Source organism: Mirounga angustirostris, unplaced genomic scaffold, assembly GCF_029215605.1.
Source record: "Mirounga angustirostris isolate CCGP_5_RB_7025 unplaced genomic scaffold, mMirAng1.0.hap1 SCAF_9, whole genome shotgun sequence".
Classification (NCBI taxonomy): domain Eukaryota; kingdom Metazoa; phylum Chordata; class Mammalia; order Carnivora; family Phocidae; genus Mirounga; species Mirounga angustirostris.
In genome coordinates, this window is record NW_026991717.1 from 73,872,566 (window position 1) to 73,894,520 (window position 21,955).

Here is a 21,955-nt window from a genome sequence, read left to right on the forward strand (position 1 = left end):
TAGGAAATTAAGATTCCCACAAATGAGAGGGTTAAGTCATTCTTTCTGAGGGATGACTGTTTTAGAGAGCCTCAGACTGGCTCTGTTCCAACAGCATTTTAGGAGGATGGTAGCAGAAGGGGCTGCGGAGTACTTTTTGAATCTCTTCCATAAAGAAAGAGCAACTAGGAGAAAAACCAAGAATCCACGTGCAACATCTGTAACAAACCTAGGGTGTCAGATATCGCTCACAGACCCCCAAATTTGAGCAACTAGGAATGAACCGGGGATGCTTCAAGAACCCCATAATATCAGCACCTGCACAGGAGGATGCAGAAGGAAGCAAGGGGGCATCTGAGGGACCTGAGAACAAGAGAATCCCAAAACTGTCTACAGGTCTTGGCTGGAAAGCATGGGTCAATCTGACAGCAGCAGCTGAAAAGAGGGAGGGACCCGACACATCATTTCCCAGGCCTCTCGCATCCATGCTGCCTAGGAAGCACAGAGTAGGTGCTTACTTAGTGTTTATTGCATGAATAAAGGCCAAATGACATTTTCCTAGCCATTCCTTCCCAATATTTGTGGGTGGGGAGCAGGAAAGGACAAATCCTTATTTTGAGTCACGTGGCTAAAATTCTTTACGCTTCCAAGGTGTACAAAATACTGGAATCAGGCAGGGAGGCTGAGGCAGTCCTCTGCCTGAGCTTGTGAAGAATCACTCCTTTCTAACATATTCATGATCACACTTGCATACACACAGACACTCAGTTTAGCTTGGGAAGAAGCATCCTGTTGAGAGGCAAGGAGAAGGTGATCTGCAGCTATACCAGAAACTTCGACATCGATTGGCTCCAGTCATACCAGAGTCTTTTTTTTTTTCAGAGAGAGAGGAGAGAGAGAGCGAAGGGGCAGAGGGAGAGAGAGAATCTTAAGCAGGTTCCACGCTCAGTGCGGAGCCCAAAGCAGGGTTCAATCTCACGACCCTGAGATCATGACCTGAGCCTAAATCAAGAGTCGGATGCTCAACCCACTGAGCCAGCCAGGTGCCCCCAGAGTCTTTTTATTGAGGATCTTAGAATAGAGAGAATGGGGGTCTCAGCCTAGGGTGGCCGAAGGAGGGCCAGTTCGTGTCAAATCTGTGTTCAGGAAGTAGGTGCAGAGCTGCCCTTTGCCTTTGACCTTGATGATGCCCCGGCTGTAGCAGGTATAGCCTAAGGCCTGCAGCACCCGGGCTGTCTCTTCAGTCACCTGGGATTGAAAGGGTGTGAGCCTGGAGTGTGGGGGTGGCCCTGTCCTATCCCCCCACCCCATGCCTCCAATGTGGCCTCCTCACTTGGATCTTGCCCAGGACTCCAGTGCTCTCCATGCGGCTGGCCACGTTCACCGTGTTGCCCCAGATGTCGTACTGAGGCTTCTGGGCCCCAATCACTCCAGCCACTACAGGTCCATGGTTCAACCCTGACAAGAGGTGTAGTCAGGAGGAGCCCTGGGAGGTGGGCGGGGCGTGGTTTAAGGAGGGCGAGGGGAGGAGGAAGCTCCAGGACTCAGGCGGAAGACCTGGAGGTCTTAGAGGAAAGGAGGATGGGTCTGGAGGGGTCTGGTTTAGGGAAGGGGTGCTGAGCCCCAGAGCTCCTGGCCCAGCAGCTTCATGCTCCACCCCCAGGGATGAGGCTGGTGGGGGGAGGGGTCCAGGGGTGAGCTGGGGAGTAGCTAACCAAGGACTTGGGGGGGAAGAAGAGCCTGAGAAGGTGAAGAGGAAGTCCCAGACTGCCCCAGCAAGGGAGGGCCCTCACCCACACGCAGGCGGAAATTGTTGAAAGAGTGCTTATTGATGACATCCAGCTTCGATCCAAGGGCCACTGCAAACTCCACCATGGTGCCCAGGTGGCTGCAGCTTCGCTCAGCATCCTAGCAACGGGCCGGCCCACCAGCATGGGTCAGTGAGGGCCCGGGAGCGCAAGCCCAGATGGGGGCTGGTGGGTAAGGAAGGGATGCTGTACCTGCTGTGTGTCCTGTCCGGAGGTGGCATTTAAGCCTGTGGCTGCCATGTAGGTGCTGCCGATGGTTTTGATCTTCTCCACCCCACTAAACTTGGGCTTTGAGAGCAGCTGTACAGAAAGGAGGCTGTGTCCCCAGTCTTTCTTGCTCTCTCCCTCCTCCCTCTCAGAAGCCCAGCCCCAGGCCTTTGAAGGCGAAAGGACCAGGTTGTGGGGTCAGGGAGCGTGGCAGGAGGGAGAGTGGATTGTGGGAAGAGTTGCTGGAAAGCTGGGGGATCAGAGGAGGAGCGGCAGGGCCAGGGAGAGGAGGATGGGCCCCTGGCTGGAGAGTAAGTGGGCAGGAGGGACTGGTGGGAAATTCTAGCATCCAAGACCAAGGGTCTGGGGGACCCTTGGAGTTGTCACCTCGTCAAAATCAGCAATGATCTCATTAAGCAGCCGCAGACACTCTAGACCCTCGTGGTTGATGTTGGATTCAGAGTAAAACTCCTTAAAGTCTGGAACTGAGGCGAAGAGGACACAGACACACTCGTAGGACTGGTGGTAGAGGTCCTGGAGGGTGGGAGGCTGGGATGAGGAAGCAAGCCACGTTCTTCCCCCCTGCGGGTCTGCATGGGCCCTCCTCCCTGTGTCCATACTCTTACCCCTCCATTTAAGAAGGACTGGAAAGGAGGGAGAGGGGTAGGGCCAGGTTACCCCAGGGATGTGTGACTCAGGAGTCAAAGATTGGGTCTCATTATGATTCCAGGAGAGACAGGGGTTTGGAGTCAGGATCACCTCATGGCAACGTGAAGGGAGTCTCTTCAAGAACTGGGATCATGTCGGTGGGGATGGTCTTTCTAACCTATCTTACTGCTGAAGGGTGCTAAGCCAGTTAAGTCAGTTTACAAAGGTAGCTACAATTTGGAAGATAAAATAATAGGGGAAGTGGGACAAAGGGAAAATAAAGGTAAGATAGTAAAGATGGAATCCTATTTGAAGTTGGTTCACAAAAGGGGTGACACGAAGTCCTTGTTAGGCCTAGGATCTGGCTCTGAGCTTTCTAGCAGCCAGTGTGAAGACAGAAACAGGAATAGTTATGAGAGTCCCAGTGTAAATAAGAGAAGAAACCAGGAGAAGTAGATCTACCGCTGACTCTGAGAGCAGAGAGCAACTGGTGGGGGCATAAAGCTGTGAAATAGCCCCTGACCTGTCTCTTTTAACATTCCTCAGGACAGGCCAAGAGTATCTCCATAGCAGGCAGAGGGAAGTGGTGAGCAGTGCAGATAAAATGGGGCCAATATGTGGGTGACCTTCTCTGATGGTCTGACTAGAGCACAGGTGAGGATGGAGATTAACATTTACCAATGGAAATTCCTGTGGTGTTGGAAAGTTCTATGTATGTGATGTCTGATACGGCAGCCTCTGGCCATAAGCGGCTCTTAGACACTTGAAGTGTGGCCAGTGAGGCTGAGGCCCCGAACGTTCTGTTTTAATTAATTTAAATGTAAGTGGCCACACATGGCTACTGGCTACCATTCTGGATAGTGCAGGTCCAGAGGGCTGGGTGGGCTGCGTGTCTTCCACACAACTGCCATCAACACTCGAAGAAGCTTCTGGGAGGTACGGAGTGGCCATGGGTTGGAGAAGACACTCCTTCTAAGTAAGAACTTGGAACGCAGGGGTTCTGTGCTCAGCAGACGAAGCCTAAGAGCGTATGAAGATGGAGGCACCTACCTGACAGGGACAGGGACCCGGGTGGCCACCCAACCCACTGGGGGAGGGTCCAGAGACGATGGCCGAGGGCCAAGATTTCCATCCAAAATCAGTGCCCATGGCATCTGGGGCTCAGGAGTCGGCGGGGGGAGTCACCTCGTTGCGCCGGTTCTGGCCAATGAACTGGGGGGCCACGTGCGCAGGGAGCACATTCTCCAGCAGGAGCCGCGTCAGGTTCTCCATTGTCTCTGTCTCCTCCTGCTCCTGCCGCAGCTTCTTCTGCCACAGGAAGTCCAGGCGGCAGTAATACTCATTCTGGCAGGGTCACCAGGGGCCCAAGGGGAGACACAGTGCATGGGGAGCCTCAGCTCCTGAGTGTTCACCCTCCCCCCCCGCCCCCCCGAACTCCATGATGCCTCAAACCACACCACTCCCCAGTCTGGACAGAAGGCTCAAGGGCCAACTTTCCCTGGGGAGGCTACCTTGAAACTAGATTCAAACTAGGGTAGACAGAATTGGCAGCAGATTCTTTCTTGAGGGTGGTTTTCCTGGACGTGGGGTGGGAGGGACGAGGGAGGGAGAATTTGAGGGCCCCTCCCTTGGGGAGTGAAGGAGAAAGAAAGGGAGCTGGAAGGTTCACTTTGGAGCTTCCAATGGGCACACCATTTGGGCTCAACCCTGGAGATGTAGGTTTGAGGGAAAGGGTGAGAGAGACCAAGTCACAAATATGGGGACCACCCCGTCTTCCCCTTCAAAGGGAAGCTCTGGAGGGTTGAGCTGGGTGACTCACCTGCCGAGCCAGGACAAGGAGGGTGAAGAAGAAGATGAAGAAGGAGATCGCTCCCATCAGTTTGGGCTCCTTCAGCACCCCTGGCCTGAGGAGGCCACACATCAGGGTTGCCCCTTGCCCTGCCCCTTCCTGATGGCCTCCTCCCTACCCCGAGGGCCCATGTAGCCCTCAGCCACCCTCCCCCTTACAGGTCAGTGAGGCGAGGACAGCTCTGCTCTGCTCCAAGAGGCCCCGGGCCCCTCTGTCCAGTGGCTGTGCGCACCTGGAGTCCGAGGGAGTCGGATAGAGGCGGGCGAGGACACAGTCGGACAGCCAGGCATGGGAGTGCAGGAAGAGGGAGCAGGAGGTCCCCAGCCAGAGCAGGAGCAGCAGTAACTTCAGCTCGAAGCTCATATGCAGAAAGAGGGAGCAGGACAGGAACCCCAGCACGCAGCAATGCATAGAGTACTGTGGGGCCGGGTGGGGTGGTCAAGGGACGGGGCATATGCCACGGACAGGGGTGGGAGAATATCCCAGGGCTCCTGTCCTACCCCTCCCAGGGCCCAGGGGAGTGTCATACACACAAACACACACGGAATGTGTTTTATGTCCATCCCAATCCATCAGATGGAATGCTTCTCAAGTAAGGGGGTGGGGGACGGGCCAAGGAAGGCTCTGGAGAAAGAAGTTCAGGGCTGTGAGGAACACTCACTGGGACGCTGATGAGAGGCAGGGACCCCGGGAGCTCCCAGGAGAGGTTGGAAGCCACGGAGGGCACATTGGCAGCCCGGGAAGTGCAGTTTGATGCTGCCGGCAAGAAGAACTGCAGAAGGAGGTGAAGAGCTGAGGTGGGCAGGCAGCATCTGGGGCATAATGGTGGCTTGTGCTGGGTTTCAGCTGACCTAGGGATGAGTGAGGGCCAGACTCCTCCAAAGGGGTGAATCCTGCTATTTCTGGGCTGCTGAGGGAGCCTTAGCATTGGTGTCCTCGCTGGGCGGTCAGGGATGGGAGGAGTGGGTGTCCTGAGCACCAGTCTGCCAGTGCCTCCACTGTGTGATCTCTTGCCAGCCACATTACCTCTCTGGGCCTCAGCTTCCTCTTCTGTGACTTGGCTGGGGGAGGATTCCTAAGGTGTCTTTCAGGGATAGAATTCTAGAAGTGATTCTAAGTTCTGAAAAACCTGCCAGGCTCAGCTACAAAATCATAGTGAGTGAGCTAAGCAATGAAGATCTGCCTACATGGAAAAGATAGGAACGATGTCCACCAGAGTGTTATAAGCAATTACGCAGGTGGCAGATTAATTTTTTTCTTTATGCTTGTCCGACATTGCCAGGATCCCCTGGCCTTGGTCCAGCTGCTCTCCCAAATCCAGGGGCCCCCTCTCAGCCTCTGATGGGTCCAACAGGGCCCCCTCTGCCCTCACCAGGCTGGTAATAGCCATGACAAAAACGAGGAGGATGGTGGCCGTGCCCAGGGCAACTCGCAGGCCGGGCCGTGTGGCCACCAGGCTAGACAGTGCGGGCAGCCAGTGCAGCATCTTGGGGCCTTTCAAGACACACTTCTGTGGAAGGAGCACAAGAATCTTAGCCATGGGGCTGGGGCACACCCCCCCTCAGGCCAGGTCATGGTCAGGGCCCAACTGACCACTTCCACCCCCCAGCCCACCTCACCGTCAGGTGCTCTGAGAAGCAGACGAAGAGGAGGAGGAAGAAGAGGAGGAAGGTGACGCTATAAGTGATGGCCAGAGCTGGGGGCCTAGGGAGACAAGAGCGAGTGAGGCCTTGAAGGGTCAGAGGACGCTGCGTGTGCCGCGAGGGTGCTGTGCACCCTGGTTGGGAGACGTGGGGAGGAGCAGTCCTGGGGATCTGAACTGGCCCCCAGTGGGGTCTGGGCCAATACAAGGCATTGCATGCCGATGATCCGGGAAAGCTGAGGGGGTCTAGGGCAGTGGTGGTGGGGGGCAAGGGCTAATAAGGTAGGGACAGTACTGGAAGGGGGCAGGGGCTCACGAAGGGGCCGAGGCCCCATCAGGCCAGTCTCTGGGCCTTCAGGCCAAAGCTCTTGCGCCTGGCTGAGTTTTGGACAAGTCCTTGCAGCCCCTCCTAGCCATGGACTAAAAATGAGGACCTCCTTTCTAAGCTCATTTGCTGTGAGATTTGGGCTTCTCAGTGAAAACAGAACCTGTTTCATGGAAAAGTTGTCAGGACCCAGAGACAGGCATGTGAAAGTGCTTGGATTATGTAGACAGTCCACAGGGTGTAAGATAGTAAAATGAAGGCTGTGATTATCACTGCTTCCCCAGAACACATACTTTCTCTGTGGCTCAGCGTCTGAAGCCAAGGGGAAGTGGGTAAAGGAAGAAAGTGTGGGTCAAGGATCAGCAGGAGCCTGGTGGTCCCTGTACGAGACTCAGGGCCGCCCTTGCCTGGGGCTCTCACCTGTTGGTCACCAGCATCTGGATGATGAAATTGGAGAGGAAGACCAGGAAGGTGCAGGCTGCATAGTATTTGAAGGCGGGGAGGGCAGAGAGTCGATACTGGAAGGACAGGGGTCAGTGTGGCGACAGGGGCCACCAGGGCTGCCCATCACCTTGGAGGTGTCCATTGCAGGCAAGAAGCGGGTGCCCCCCCTGCCAATTCAGTCTCAGGTACCCCCTACCGGTTCTCTAAGGAGCTGCCCTCCTCCCTCCCATCCCCACCTAGGGACCCAATTGACAGGGTGATGTCCATTTGGAGAGAGGCCCAAGCCCCTCACCCCCAGGATCACAAACTGGGCAGACCTGGGAGGTGAGGTGCGACCATGGGGCTTGCCCGCTCCCCAAGGCCAAGGAACTAAGGTTAGAAAATTCTCCGCTATCACCCCCCACACCCACCTCTTTCTCCAGCTCCTTCTCTCTGAAGTACAGTGTCAGTGGGTTGAAGTCCTTTGACTGCTTCCACTGTCTGGTGGGAGGTGGAGGGCAGTGAGCCCCAGAGAGGAAAGGGCAGGGCAGGGGGCGGGGTGGTGGTGACCAGGTGTGTGTTTCCCTGGGCTGGAGCAGGGAAGCCGCTCCCTTCCTGCCGGGTCCTCAGGGGAACACATCCGTCCCATACCGCGGGGGCCCAGCCCCAAAACCCTCCCGGCCGCCTTCCGTTCTCCATACTTCTGAGAGTTGAGCTGTTCGATGACCTGGAAGAACTTGGCGTCCCCAGTGTCCAGGTCCTCATCTAGTCCCCTGGGAGTACGGCTCCTGCACGGTGAGAGCCCAGCCTGTCACCACAGGAGACCCTCCATAGCATGTGGGCGAAGCGGGAGCAGCCCCCCTAGGGAGGATGGAGGCAGGTCACTCAGACAGAGTTTGCTGGGGCCTCCTCACCGGTCCAGGCTCCACTGGGGGCTGAAGGAGGCCAGGGCCTTCTCCTGTCGGGAGAACACAGCAAAGGGGGAGATGAGGCAATGCTGAGCATCCTTTTTTTTTTTTTTTTTAAAGATTTTATTTATTTATTTGAGAGAGAGAGAGAATGAGAGACAGAGAGCACGAGAGGGAAGAGGGTTAGAGGGAGAAGCAGACCCCCCGCCGAGCAGGGAGCCCGATGCGGGACTCGATTCCGGGACTCCAGGATCATGACCTGAGCCGAAGGCAGTCGCTTAACCAACTGAGCCACCCAGGCGCCCCAATGCTGAGCATCCTTGAAGACTCTCTGCAGTGAGGCATTCCATGTCTATACACGTCCTTGGCTGTGAGCATCTGATGTGTTTCCCCTGCCTCTGATGGCGTCCTCTTTCCATCAAATCCCACCTGTCCTTAAGGGAAGGGTCAAACCACATTTATGCCTTAAAAGTTCTTCCGACTCTTCAGACACCCAGGGGTCCTTATGCTCTTATTTCCTCAGTTTTATACCACTTATGAGACAACTCTGTAGGCTTGAGGGGTGGTCATCTTCCCTAAGGACTGAACAAATCCCAAAAACGGGGACTTGCCCATCCCCCCCAGCATGCCAAAAAATCCTCGTTGGTTTAAACTGAAGTGATGACGCCGAACATTCTGACTCCTTTGTGGTCAGGCTGAGCTGGGAGGTGGTGGGAGCAGAAAACAAAAAACAAGAAGAAAGGGAAAGAGGAAGGAAGAGAAACAAAGCTGGTCACAGTCATTCTTTTCTGCAGTAAAAGGAAAGCATGCTGTGTGTAAAGATATGAAAGCAAGCAGACAAGTAAAGCGGGTGAGACAAGCCCCAAGAAAGAGAGTGAAGTGCAGCAGCCCCTGCCCAGGGCCAGGCGTCTGGTGACTGTTCTTTCATTCTCCCCTGGCTCATGTGAAGGCAGCAGGGTCACAGGGGGCTACCTCATCCCCCCAAACCCAAACCCGGTGTACGGGAGAGGGAGAGGAGAGGAAAAGGGAGATTAAGAGAGATGTTCTAGGTAGGAGCCCATCTACGCATCTTGGTCCGGGCCTAAATTTTTTCAAACTACCCACCTGCCTCTCCACCTTGCTCAATGCCTGTATGTTATTCGAAGGCAGGGAAAACGTTTTATTCATTTCTGTCTTCTCAAGAACTAGCCTTGTGCCTGCCACATAGTAGGTGCTTTAAGATTGTGGAAAGGATGGATGGATGGATGGACGGACAGACGGATGGTAGGTACACACTAGCACCAACAACGCACTGCCACCCCAGAGGTCCCCATTATTTAAGGATAAGCTGATGTCATTCTCAGGGTTCCTGACATTTGGCTGAGGGCTTGGCACTTCAGGGGCTGGGAAGTGAATTTCTGGGCTGGTGAGGTCCTGCCTTGGGAGATACCCTTGAACTAGGGGTTCCAACTTCTCCACCCTGACACTTCTTAGCCTGCACACTAGTGGGGTCTTGGGGAGGTCTGGCATGGGTTCTGGGGGGGCATCTCACCATGGGCATTGCACCCAACACTGTCTCACAGTCCCTGGGCTCCCACCAAAGCCCACCCTCTACTCTACCTCCTCCCCATGGGGAGTGGGGGGCTCCATCCTGCAAGAGTGAGCAGGGTCTTGGATTCTTTCTTCCTCTCCTTCCTGCCTGCTTAGCCCTTCTGACCTTTCCCCTACCCTACGTGAAGTCTTCGAATTAGGTATTCTCGTGAACCACTGCTGCCAAGGTCCCCCCACTCCACAGTGCTCACTGATCTCTGGCCTGCTTTCCTGCTGGGTGGGTGGGAAGGGGAGCCAGAACACAGAAAGTGTACTCTGAAGTCATCCCATATACCCAACTGAGTCTACCTAATAGAGAAGATTCTGAGTGGAAGATCTGCAAAAAGGTGGCTGGGAAAGTTCTGGGAAGATCAGATCAAATGGAGGAGGGCAGGCTGAGGAAGCTGCTCCTGGGGCAAGCCTTTGGGGATATGGCCTCAGTCCCTGCAAGAGGGGTTTCTGGCTGCTTGTCACCAAGCACCAAACCTAAGAGCCTGCTGGTGGGGGAGATGAAGACTCCTGCACCAGCTAGTGGGTCACCGATGAGCTGAGGGTGCCAAGCACAGGATCAGCCAGTAATCCACCATCCCCTTGTGTCCTCTCTTCCCTCCCTCCCTGACCCCTGCCTGCTCAGGGTGACGTCCTTTAAGGCTATGTGAGATTTTCACTGTCACCTCATTTTATTCTCATACACATGCTGGAGAGTCGGGGCAACAACTGATTCGCCCCCACCTTCCCAGTCCTGGTGGGGATTAAAAGAGAGTGTGCAGTCTCAGGAATGGAGTTGGACAGAGACATTTCCCCGCGGGAATGGCTGTGAGCACTGGCTTCGGAGCCAGAAGTGTGGCCTATACCTCTGTGGTGCTGATGGAAGGGGGTTCCCGAGTGGAGGTTGGGGAATAATGGCCATAGATCTGATGTCTATAGGATTCTGCATCTCAGGTGAGCCCAGAGGGCGGTGATCTTTGCCCTGTCTCTGGAAGGAAGGACAAGGAAAGGCCTGAACCAGTAACTGGGGCAACCAGACAGTTCAGGACCTCGGGATGTCATCAAGTGACTCACTGGTGGTGAGGGCAGGGAAGTCGGGAGGGGTTCGTAAGTGCTCGGGCTCACGACGGAGGTGCACTTACCGGGAGAGGGGTGGAGGTGGACACAGGGCTCTCTAGGTGGCTCAGGTGGGCAAAAGGCTTGGCTGCGCCCCAGGACTCCAGGTAGCGGGTCATCAGCAGCGACGGCCGCATCTTGGGACCCTCGAGAGAGGACAGCAGCCCTCCCGCAGTGCCCTTCTCATCCTCCTCCTCAGCCTGGGGCATGAGTGCTGAGAGTCAAGATCACAAATGCTTTCTACATTCTCCCCACACCCCTTAGAAGGTTGGCTCTCCTTCCCCTCGACAGACACCCTGGGACCCAGGAATTCAATGTCTGGCATAGGAGAAGAGATCAGGCCTGGTGGCTGTGGGTGGTTAGGATGCGCCAGCCCATGGGGTCCAGGCTGGGCTTTTACCCGGGGATCGATGACTAGGTAGGTGGGCTCCCCTAGCTCCCGAAGGTATGGGTCCCGGTGTTCCATGGATGCATCCTCCACAGCATAAGCCCCTGCCAGCAGGGCCAGGGTAGCCCCTGTAATATGTACTCGTCTGGAAAGAGGGGGCAGTGAGAATCAGGAGGGAGGGCCTGCAAACCTCTCATTTTTTTCCAGGATCCTTCCTGGAGGTCTGACTTTAAGCAAGGCCCTGTGTTCCAGGAGGTGTCTCCCAGCACCCCTCCCTGCATGCCAGGATCTCCCCGAGCCCCAGGCAGGACTGTGCTCATTTTAGGGAACTATGAATAGGGTGGCAGCATGTGGGAGGCCCGGCTGGTTTCTTCCTGTGGCCTCCTGCAGCCCCACATCTCACCCTGGCACGCCGCCCGCCTCCATGTGGTTGGCTAGTGTGACATCATGGGACCAGACGTCATACTGCCACTTCTGTAGGCCGATGACCCCGCAGAGCACACTGCCCGAATGCACACCCACACGCATGTTGATGTCCACACCAGTGGCTGCCCGGAGTTTCCTGAGCAGGGTATGCAGGGGACAGTCCGAATGCCGCCTTCGCTTCTACGCATGCCACACCCCTCCCTCTCTCCAAGAGGACCTCCACTACCCTGCCTGCTCCTCGCCCACATCCATCCCTTGGTACCCCTCCCGCCCGCCCCCCCGAGCTGACCTGATGGCCCGGCACATGTCCAGCCCCATGCGCACGCAGTTGATGGCGTGGTCTGGCAGGGAGAGCGGAAGCCCAGAGACACAGTAGTAACAGTCTCCCAGGATCTTGATCCGCATGCATTCATGCTCCTGGGAGTGTGTGTGTGTGTGTGCGGGGGGGGGGGGGGGGGCACCTGGTTAGAGGTCAGAGGAGGCACGAGGGGGCTGGGACAAGTAGGAGCAAATGTGGTATTCCTGAAGAACTTCTGAGGTTGGGAGTCTCTGGGTCAGATCTAGGGATTCCCTTAACTGGATATGGGGCTGGCTGAGGTCTGTGGCTCTCCCCCAGCTTCGGCACGTGTAGGGTGTATTCAGATTTGAGCACATGAGAGTAGCCTCAAGACTGCGGTTTTCTGGGGGAGACCTAATTAGGTTTGTTGGGGGCATCCCTGGGGTCTGAACAGGTGGCTGGGCTGGCTTGGGCTGATGTTGCACAGGGCAGAGAGTTCCCTTGGAAGGGCTCCCTAAGGTTAGAACATCTGAAAATCTCTCTAGATCTGGTTGTGGTGTCCAGAGACCCCTATGCCGGGCGCTCTGAGCATATTTGGGGGGTGTTGTCGTTGGGGTATTTGTGGGACCTTGTTGAGAAGTCTCTCCAGGTTTGAGATGTGTGGTGAGCAGCTCCATACCTAGGGTTGTTTGAGAGGGTTTCCTACTTCCGTTGGAATATCTTCCATTGGAATACATGGGCTCTGAAATGGGACTGGGATCTTAGGTGGCAGGAGTTTCCCTCGGGAGGGACCCTCCAGGGTGGGGCATTTGAAGGTCCCTGGGTAGGGAGGGAGGTCCCCTCTGACCTTGGCAATCTGGTCGAACTTGCCAAAGAGCTCGTTGAGCATGAGCACCAACTCCTTAGGGGAGCACTCACTGGCCAGCCTCGTGAAGCCCACGATGTCAGCATATAGCACGCTGTGCAGGGCAAATGGCATCAGGGGGGCCAAGATCTCAGCCCACACCCCCCGCCCCTCTGGCCATCCCCTCTCATACCTGACTCCCTGGTGCCTCTTGACATAGAGGCTGTGGAAGTTGTTGGTGCTCTCTGGCCGTGACCCCTGTCCAGCCTGCAGCCGTGCCATGATCTCTGCCTTCATCTCTCGGGCCAAGTAGGCAGGAAGGATGGACAAGAGAAGGTGTTCCTGGAGGAGATCACTATGAACACCTACCCTCTTGCAACCTAAAGCCAGGAGTCCCAGCCTCCCAACGACCTAGGAGCTCACCCACTTCCCCAGCCCCACCAGGTGGGCCCCAGGCTACTCCCCCAGATCCTCCCCATCACACAGAGCTGGGCTTCAGCACCCCATCCTGCACTAATCATCTTTAGGGACTGAACTCCCAGCACCGATGCCAGAATTAGGGTTCTTCGTTTAGTATCATAAAAGTGCTTTTAGAAGCTTCAGGGTTTTCGAGACTTAACACAACTTTCCAAGGTGGGCGGTAGCCACGTTTTACAAAGGAGGAGAGAGAAGGGCAAGTAACCTGCCCAAAGTCATTCGGCTTGCAAAGGAGCCCCGTTGTGTGATATAAACAACTCCTTTCTCAAACTCCGGTCCCGCCCAGCCTCCCAGGCCCAGCGGACCTGGTGCTTCTTCTCGGTGTCCAGCCGGCGGCGCGAGTGCAGGGAGCGAAGAGCCTCCCGGAACGTGGCGCGCAGCGCGCGCTCCATCAGCGCCTTGTGGTACGCCCCCGCCACGTTCCCGCACAGGAACAACACGGCGTTTGCTGCCAGCTGGGGGAGCGGAGAGGGTCAGCCTCAGAGCGCGCCGGCCGCAGCTGGCGGGGGGAGTGGCTACGTGTGTAGCTGGCGTTGGTCCCCAGGAGGGTTGAGGAGGACTCCACAGTGAGAGACCGGAGTATTTCCAGGCCATCGGTGCCACACTGCCCAGTCCCTCGGGGGCGCTTCTCCTGCCCCAGTGTCCCTGCTCTAGACTCAGTTGAGCACCAACAAGGCCTCTTAGGCCTAGAAACCCTTGCACACACATTTCCTCTGCCTGGAACACCACCCCACCATTTACGCCCCTCCATGTCCCCCGCAGCACAAAACTACTCAAGCTCCAATTTTTACATTCGCTGTGAAGGTTCCATCATCCACATCTGTCCCCACAACTCTGGTCCCCTGGGGAAGTCTCTTCCCCGTGGGCCCAGAGGGGTCTTCTGGGGTCTGCAGCATCATGCATGCAGCAGTGGTGTACCAGCTCCACGAGGGCACCATCTGGGTGTATGTGTTTGTACCCTGTGCTTAGCGTGGCGCCCTGCCATGGAGTCCCAGCTCAGCAAGCAGTTGGTGCATGCTCAGAGAAACCAGCGGCGTGCCGCCCAGCGGGCCCTGGGCGCAGTGGGGGCCCGGGGGCGCAGCCTGGGCTACATGTGTGCGTTCTCACCTGCGGCAGCAGCGCTGGCCGGGAGTCCGGCTGAGGCCCCAGGTACAGCCCAAGGACCAGCAGGTGGGAGAGTGATGAGGCAAGACCCGCAGCGGCGGCATCCCGCATGCCCAAGGGCAACATGGCATACACGGTGAAGATGATGAAGAGGAAAAAGGACACCTGGGGGAGAGGCACACGGGAAGCTGTTGGCTGCTCTTGGCCCGGGCGTCCTCCTGCCCCCTGCTCCACCTGCCGCTCCTCTCACCTGGTCCCAGGCGCTCACCAGGCCCCCAGTGAACTGGAAGCCATGGCCTAGCCCGAGTAGCGCGGCCCACACCAGGACCGACAGGGGGCGTGTCCAGCGCTGCAGTCGTTGCTCGCGGGAAGCCAGGCCCAGGAGCAGCGAGAAGCCACCCAACGCGCACAGCACAGTGGTCAGGAAGCCCCGGTCTGAAGCTAGATCCTGTGGGGAGGGGGTGCTTGCGGCAAGACTGGAGTGCGGAGTTTGGCGAGCTCCTCCAAGTTGAAGAACAGGCAGCCCTCAGGCCACTTCTGAAAAGTGTCTCAAACTCAAGTCGGAAAAGGAGACAGGGCACCTGGGCTGGCCATTCAGATTAGGTTGAACCATAGGAAGTTGCCAAGAATCTGTTTTAATCTACAGAGCTGGGGGGTGGGGGGGTGGGGCGCCTGGGTGGCTCAGTCGTTAAGCGTCTGCCTTCGGCTCAGGTCTTGGTCCCAGGGTCCTGGGATCGAGCCCTGCATCGGGGCTCCCTGATCAGCTGGAAGCCTGCTTTTCATTCTCCCACTCGCCCTGCTTGCGTTCCTGCTCTCACTCTCTCTGTCAAATAAATAAATAAAATCTACAGAGCCTGCAATGGTTCAACCTCATATCTCACTGGCAGGGTGCTAGAGCCTTGGGCCATCTACCCAGAGCCTACCCATATGGTGCATTTGTGAATCTACGACCTTTCTGAGCTCGTTTTCTCATCTGTCAAATAGGAATTGGAACACCATCCTGGGGTCCCGACGCAAGTGAAAAGCCTACCTCACAGAAGGCACTTAGGAATGAGTGTATCCAAATCTGGCCAATTTGCTCAGGAGAGTCCCTGCCCTGGGCACAAGGGTGGGAGTAGTTTCCCCCCCAGCTCCAAAAAGTGCTCCAGCAGCAGGGGGCACCTGGAACCTCCCTCGTGGCAGGGCAGCGGGGAGCACTACACTTTCACCACCCACGTCTGGGCGTCGACCTCCTGCCGCTGTCCCTGCCCTGTGTCCCCACCTCTTCCTGGACTTCAAGGTGGCCCAGCAAGAATTGGTCAGTTTAGTGGCTTCCCCAACTCGCCTCCAAAAAGTGAAAAGAAAACTTGGAGCAAGATACTCCCAGAAATGGAATTGAAGATCCTCTTTCTCCTAAAAAAAAAAAAAGGAAACTGGAAATGGCTTTATTTGGGGACTAAATGTGAGTGGGATGGAGGATGCCTTCTGGGAGTCTATGGGTACAGCTGCCCCACAGCCCCTATGAGAGAAAGAAAACCAGGAAACAGATTCCCACGGGGCCCCATGTAATTTCCCTTCTGGAAAACTGGAAAACCCGGTGTTGAATTTACTCTAGAACCAGTAGATCACAGAAGCTCAGAAGGTCTGTCAGTACCCTGAGAGAAATTAAAAGCACCCAGGGCTCAGCTTTCTCCCAGCGGCCCAGCGACTGTGGCCCAGAGAGGTGCAGTGACTTGTCCAGGATCACTACATTTCCTAGCAAGGCTCGGTGCTTCTTTCCTGGGTTCCAGCAAAGAACGCATGTCAAAAAGAAGACCCCTCCCTAAGTCCCTACCCCGAAAACGCCCTCTAGACGGTGACCCTCCTGCCACCCTCGGGAAGGAGCCCCCAACCCCAACAGAAGCAGCCCCACTCACCCTGCCGCTGGCGGAGGCGACAGCTAGCATCGCCAGGAGCGCGCAGAGCACGATCACCAGCAGCAGAAGCAGCAGTGGGTACTGCTGGCTCAGGCTGTAGTAGGTCTCGTAGAAGAGGTCTTCGCTGGGGGGTGGCCGGGGACTGAAGAGGCGGGCCATGGTCCCCCCTGTCCTGGGCTGCGTGGCCTCGGGGGTGGAGGGCGGACCCCCGGGCTGGGGAGGGCCAGGGGCTGCGTTACTGCCTGTAGCCGCCCGGGGCCCCAACTGTGCCTCTCTCACTGGGTCCAAGCCACTTCCACCCCGTTTCCCCAACCTGGCGGCAATCCGAGCTGCCAGGCACTCCCCGGCGCCTCCCAGCCTTTTCCCAGTTGGCTGTGAGAAGACTGCCCCATCCTTCGCTCCTCCTCCCTCAAACCCAGACTGCAGAGATGCCCTAGCAAAAGCCTTGGCTGTGAGTGGGGCAGGATTTGGGGTTGAAGCAAAGGAGCCTCGGGTTCCTCTTTTACCCCCAAACTCACTGCCGGGATGCTGCCGCGGCTTGAATGGGCGAGGCCCGAGGAAGGAGCCCGGGCAGCCGGTGGCCGAGTCCCGATCGATCGCCGAGAAGCTAGTGGCTCAGAGCCCCGGGCGGCGGGCGCTTCCCTCCCTGCGCGGGGGCCCCCTCCCACTTCCCCGACGGGACTGCCCTGCCCGGCCCCTTCCCGTGCCGAGGCGGACTCCCCAGGCCTCCTCCCTCCCTCATTGTCTCCTCTAACACTGTTGTTGCCTCCCTCCTCCAGCCCCCTCAAGCAAGGGGAATGCGAACCGTGGGAGAGGCGAGGGGGTGGGGTGGGCCAGGCTGAGCAGCAAGTGTCAAAATGGGGTGGGCCCTTGGCCACCAGGAGAGTGAAGGAGCGCTGGAGTGAAGGCTGGTGAGAATGTAGGGAAGGATGTGAGGCCCAATCGGGGCTAGGATTTAGGTCGGATGGGGAGGGGGCGGCGGGTGGGCCCGTTCTGCTCCCCTCCTGCCTGGATACAGCTGCTGTGGAGTCTGGGAACTGTTCCTGTCCCACCGGGTCCTGCTCCATGGGAGGGGGCACGTCTGTGTGTAGCTCTGTGGAGCCAAAGCTTTCCACCGCAGACACCAGCTGAGGGTCAAAGGGCTCCGCCTGGGCAGCAACGTGCGCGGGAGCGCAGGCGGTGGAGGGGAATAAGAAATCAGGCTGATTTCTGGAGCCTCCGAGAGGCTGGGGGCATTGTGCAGGGCAAGAGATGTGCCGGGGTCTTCCAATGCCCATGGAGAGCCCTCTCCCCAGCACCCCACTGCGGCGTCTCCGTAGCCCAGAGGAAAAGGGGGGCCCAGAGGAAAAGGGAGACTATCCCCAGAATTTTGGTATAGGGTAGGGTCTCAGCCGATCTAGAGGAAGTGGTCCGCCCAGGATTAGAGCGGCCCATGGAGCCAAGGCCTCAGGGATTCCTTCCTGCCGCCAGCTGGGCCCTGACCTTGTGTGCCACGCCGCCACCCACCCCCAGCCCGGAGCATCCCGCTTCCGGCCTCGGCTAGAGGGCAGGGCCTCCCTCCGGATCAGCTCCGACCGACGGCTAGAGGGCAGGGCCTCCCTCTGGATCAGCTCCGACCGACGGCTAGAGGGCAGGGCCTCCCTCCGGATCAGCTCCGACCGAACGCAGGATGCAGGCTCCCATCCGCGTCTCCACCGCCAGCCCCTGGCCTAAGCCTTAGCCTCCCAAGTGTGGCGCTTTGGTTTTCAAAACCCATCACGTTTATTGACTTCCGTGTGCACAAATCAGTTGGCCGTCAAAGAAAGCCTCAGCTAATTGCCTCACATCCAAGAGGTAGCTCAGAAGGTGCGTCATACCAGCCCTGCAGCCGGCTCCGGGCTTCTTGGTTCTTGCGGCCCTCCTTTCCAACCTACTTGTGGGGGGCACGCGGCCTGCCTTGACCCTGGCCCCAAGGCGCCAGGCCTGGCGTGGGCAAGGCAGTTCCTTCTTGTATAACCAAGTAGTTGTTGTCGCCCACCTGCACCGCATGGCTGTCACGTATGGTAACAGGATTCCCTTTAAGAGAGATTGTATTGGTGGGGCGGTGAAGCAGTCGGGGAAACGGACTCAAAATTAGGAGGAGCGCCGGGGTGGAGGGGCAGCGGCACTTTGTGTCCATCCTGGGCAAATGCCAAGTATGGGGTCTCTAGGGCAGCCTGCGACTGTGTCAAATGTGCCCTTGGGCGTTGTGCTGCCCCTTCGGAACTGGGTTTGCAGAAGCTCAGAAGGAGTGGCAGCTAATGTCTGAGACCCTGAAATTTGGGGTTTTTTCTTCTAGGAGCCCCTCTGAGCCAACAGAGCAACAGCAGAAGTTAGGGGTTCACAGAGTTAGTTCTGGGGAAAGTCAGAAGGCCCAGGGCAAATCCAGGCTTTGCTGTGTGCCCTCAGCAGGACCCCAGGCCCAGTGGGTGTCAGTTTCTTCATTTATGACATGAGAAGTTTGGGGTAGTTGGCCCCTAGCCCTTTCTCCCGCTACCCAAGGTAACCTGGATCTATAGACAGTCTTGAGGAAGAAGCCGTTGGGAGAACTGAGTAGGAGAAAGGAAGGAGTGAGGAGCAGGTACCTGGTTTTGGATTGGGCCGTGGTGCCCTGGGAGACCAGTTGGTGCCACGTCTCTTAGCCCCCTGCAAACAACACAGCTCTCTTGGGCTCTCCGTCTTGGGACCGGTTCCCCTGCTGCATCCCCCTCAGCCCCAAGTTCTCCCTGGCAAGGGGGACAGGATTCACGGGAGTCCTAGTGCATCCTCTAGTCCTGCCAGTGTCTCACCTGATTCCCTTTGGGTCCAGGACCTGGGGTCCGAGCCAAGTTGGGGCTGGGCATCTGATTTCTGAAAAGTGAGGTCTCTGGAGTTTGGGGAGATGGGGCTGTTGAATCGGAAGATATCCCTGCTATCTGGGCGGCCTGAACTTTGTCTTCCCCTGCCCTGATCCTCTCAGGAAGGTTTGTGCATTTTTTAGGAACAGAGCTGGGGGACTCCTTCAGATTTAGTTTGTTTAGCATCTCAGTGGCTATGATGTCATGGCTTCCTGTGGTTCCCCTAGGGCCTTCCGTTTCTGTCCCTCCTGGGCCTGGCTTAGGCACAGACGACATCCTGTTGCTGCCCCGGTTTTCACACAGGAATTTCTTCACCTGCAAGGACACGGGGAGCTTTCTGGGCATGGAGGTGGGAGAGCCAGCCTAAACCCAAGGGAGGAGTCTCTTGGTCCATAATCTATTACCTGGGAACTCAGTGGTGAGGTGGGGAGAGTGAGGACAAAGATTAAGGCACAAAGAACAGTGGTCAGTGGGGAGTCATTGAGTGGCCAAGGGAGCCATGTTGTGCCATCCTTGCCCAGCTCCTGGGTTGGGGGTGTGGCACTGGACACTCACCGTGGAGACTGCGGCATCCATCTCCTTGGTTACCAGACTGAGGGCTTGCTCGGTGTTTTGTCGGCATTCTGGAGACAAGACAGAGTGGGTGGCAGACAGGTGAGCCAAACCTTCCCAGGGAGAAGCCCTCTGCTGACAGGTCCAGGCCTACCCTGGCCGCCAGCTCACTGGCCAGTTCACCTTGGAAGGAGGGCCTGTCCTTGGGCTCCTGGCCCCAGCAGTGCTGCATTAAGTCCGTCAGTCCTTCCAAGCCAGGAGTCTTAGGGCTGGGCTGGGGCAGCTTGGTCAGCGGGGGCCGGATCCACCTCTCACACCCTGCTTCCTGCTCCAGCGATGTCTGGGCCACTACAGGGGTAGGGGTGGGGGAATGCAAAGAGAAGACATTCAGGGTATGAGGGGCCACTTGTTCCATCATGGAAGGGGGAACGGAGTGTAGTCCAAGGGGAGGTGAGGAGAAGGTCGGGTGGCCCGAGTGGGTAAGCTGGAAGACAGAAGGGATGGAGGCTTGCAGGAGGAGGGCACCCGGAGTTAAGGATCCCAGTGTCTGCCCAGAGTCTTACTCTCAGCTTCTCTTCCAGCTAGCACTGCCCACATTAGGATCCCGAAGCTGCAGGAGACACAAAGCTGAGGCCTGGCCCAACTGCTGGCAAAGATTCCTTTCCCATATACGGTCCCCTAGAAGGGCCCAGAGAGGTGTAGAAATGTGGAATGAGTATTTGGCGTGGGTACCTTACCTGTAGACATCGCTAGCCATGGAGGCGTTCTTGTTTACATCAGCCAACAGTTCTGGGGCCAAGTAGGCTGAGGCTGACTCCCCAGAGCCAGCTCCTAACCTTGAACCTCTCTGAAACGTGGACAGGCCAAAATCTGCCAGCTGTAAGGGAAGGAAGAGGGGGAAGGTAGAGGATGGACAGGGCCAGGCAGCTTCCAGAATCCCCTCTCCCACCACAAGGTACAGGTCCAGCCTTATAAAGGGGGTTTTGAGGGTTAGGGGAATGGCAGGGCCAGTGGGGCCCTTGGGTTGGAGGTGTGGGTCCCCTCTTCAGGGGGCTGGGTCAAGGTCTGAGTCTCCTGAGCTAGGTCAGCCATGGGTCTTTGGACGGACTGGTGGGTGGGCCTGTGGAACTGACCATATGGGTCAGGGTTGCTCCCACCTGGTAGGGTAGGGGCTAAAGCTCCTGGCTGGGCTTTGACCCTCGGGCAGCCCTGTGTCCGGAGGGAGATGCTGAGGGTACGGAGTAGAGAGGGCTGCAACAAGTTCTGCGTCCAGGGGCTGGGCTGGGCTATGGATAGGCTGACCTTGGCGTGCAGGTCTGAGTCCAGCAGGACGTTGGAGGGCTTGATGTCCCGGTGCAGAAGCACGGGGTTCTGGCCATGCAGGTAACACATCCCCAGCACGAACTCCTGCAGCAGGCGGCAGAGGAGAGGCCAGGGACGAGGACAGCCGGGCTGCAGCAGCCCTGCCAGGGAACCATTTTCCAGGAACTGAGTCACCAGAGCCGGCCCGCAGGTGGATTCCCACTGTAGCTTCTGGGTGACCCCCAGCAGGAGCAGTAGGTGCTGGTTGCGCAGACTTGCCATGGCCTTCACCTCCCTGGATATCGCCTCCCTACGCTCCAGGAAAGAGCGGAGTGGCGCCCTTGACTCCTGGATGATCCCTCCCCTCCCCATTCAGGCCCAGCGGTGGCCCCTCCTCCTTGGGCAGACCCTGGGAGGCCCGTGGCTCAGGTCACTCACCCCTTCAAGATCTTGACCGCCACATCTAAATCCCACGACCTGTGTCGCGCCCGGAACACCACCCCGAACCTGCCTGCGCCGATGAACTCTGGGTTCTCCAATTCTTCGACAGACACCAGGGAGGCTGGGGTACCGCGGAGCCTGAAAGAGGGGGTCTTCCAGCTCCTCCCCGTACCGCCCCCACCTCCGTGACCCTGGTGACTCCATGCGGTCAGTTCAAACTCTAGCTTCCCCGGCCCCCTGCCCCCCCGGGGGGGCGGGGGGCCCACGGTGCTTGTATCCCGCCCTGCACTGACCATAACTTGCCGCCAGACATCCGGCTGGAAGGTGCAAGTCCGCACGGAAGGAGGGACTTCTGGGAGCGGGGTTTGTGGCAGAGAAGGGCAGGGGGTCGTGAGAGGGATCAACCTCTAGGTTTGCTCCCCTACCCAGGGTGACTAAACCACTTCCTTCTTGGGCGGGTGCATCTACGGTCCCGCCCCAGCGGGGAGGGAGACAGAACGGAAGCCTTGAAGCCTCGGCTCAGCCAGGGGCGTCTGACGACGCGGTGGGCGCTGGAGGCAGAACCCAAGTGAGCGCTTTTCTTTTGTAACTCAGGGTTCCTGAGCATCTGCCGCGGCTCACAGCCAGCTTAACTGTCCCTGGGCACTTGGGTGCCGCAGAAGGAGTCCTCATCTGCCAGGAGCCCACGATCCACTCCGGCAGCTGGGGTCTCTGCCTTCTCCCACAGGATTTCTGGTTCCACCACCTGCCCGGGGTGGGGTGGGGAGGGGATGGTGCTGAGGAATGTTTTATGTTGCTAACGCCCAGCAATCCCCCAAATGCCCCTACGATCATAGCGGACAATTCTATAAAGCCTGAATGTGCCAGGTACCCGTATTAGTTCCCTCTCATGCTCTTTCTCACTCTCTCCCTCTCAAATAAATAAATAAAAT

General features: G+C 57.5%; 2 protein-coding genes across 2 annotated transcripts; both read right to left on the reverse strand.

Annotated features, from left to right (window-relative positions):
• Positions 1 to 1,014: 1,014 nt before the first annotated feature.
• Positions 1,015 to 16,032, reverse strand: ADCY4 (adenylate cyclase 4). The gene is made up of 25 exons (XM_045900623.3): positions 15,874 to 16,032; positions 14,229 to 14,426; positions 13,982 to 14,143; positions 13,180 to 13,329; positions 12,591 to 12,739; positions 12,401 to 12,512; positions 11,566 to 11,693; positions 11,254 to 11,412; positions 10,863 to 10,995; positions 10,489 to 10,662; positions 7,796 to 7,839; positions 7,583 to 7,669; positions 7,313 to 7,382; positions 6,879 to 6,976; positions 6,111 to 6,195; positions 5,864 to 6,001; positions 5,153 to 5,263; positions 4,724 to 4,908; positions 4,462 to 4,546; positions 3,828 to 3,986; positions 2,382 to 2,528; positions 1,980 to 2,087; positions 1,773 to 1,887; positions 1,313 to 1,437; positions 1,015 to 1,227 (listed from the first exon to the last, which is right to left on the reverse strand). Exons 1-25 carry the CDS (start codon positions 16,030 to 16,032, stop codon positions 1,075 to 1,077), a joined length of 3,234 nt encoding a protein of 1,077 aa, XP_045756579.1. The 3' UTR covers positions 1,015 to 1,074.
• Positions 16,033 to 16,674: 642 nt separating this feature from the next.
• RIPK3 (receptor interacting serine/threonine kinase 3) lies at positions 16,675 to 21,748 on the reverse strand. The gene is made up of 9 exons (XM_045900624.3): positions 21,021 to 21,748; positions 20,583 to 20,892; positions 20,018 to 20,157; positions 19,844 to 19,890; positions 19,464 to 19,628; positions 19,284 to 19,351; positions 18,681 to 19,043; positions 18,477 to 18,537; positions 16,675 to 17,928 (listed from the first exon to the last, which is right to left on the reverse strand). Exons 1-9 carry the CDS (start codon positions 21,317 to 21,319, stop codon positions 17,783 to 17,785), a joined length of 1,599 nt encoding a protein of 532 aa, XP_045756580.3. The 5' UTR covers positions 21,320 to 21,748; the 3' UTR covers positions 16,675 to 17,782.
• Between the last annotated feature and the right edge of the window lie 207 nt (positions 21,749 to 21,955).

Bases quoted from the DNA above. Each gene is read 5' to 3' on its own strand.
- ADCY4 (XM_045900623.3), bottom strand. From the start codon at position 16,032: ATGGCCCGCCTCTTCAGTCCCCGGCCACCCCCCAGCGAAGACCTCTTC. The intron at 10,663-10,862 runs GTAAAAGCCCAG...CTCATGCCCCAG, and splicing joins ACCTAGTCATCGATCCCCGG to GCTGAGGAGGAGGATGAGAA. The intron at 2,529-3,827 runs GTGACTCCCCCC...CCCACCCTCCAG, and splicing joins GCCAGAACCGGCGCAACGAG to GACCTCTACCACCAGTCCTA.
- RIPK3 (XM_045900624.3), bottom strand. From the start codon at position 21,319: ATGGTCAGTGCAGGGCGGGATACAAGCACCGTGGGCCCCCCGCCCCCC. The intron at 18,538-18,680 runs GTGAGACACTGG...TGTTGTTTGCAG, and splicing joins CTGGACCCAAAGGGAATCAG to GGGGCTAAGAGACGTGGCAC. The intron at 17,929-18,476 runs GTACCTGCTCCT...TCTCTCTTAAAG, and splicing joins ACGGCCCAATCCAAAACCAG to GGAATCCTGTTACCATACGT.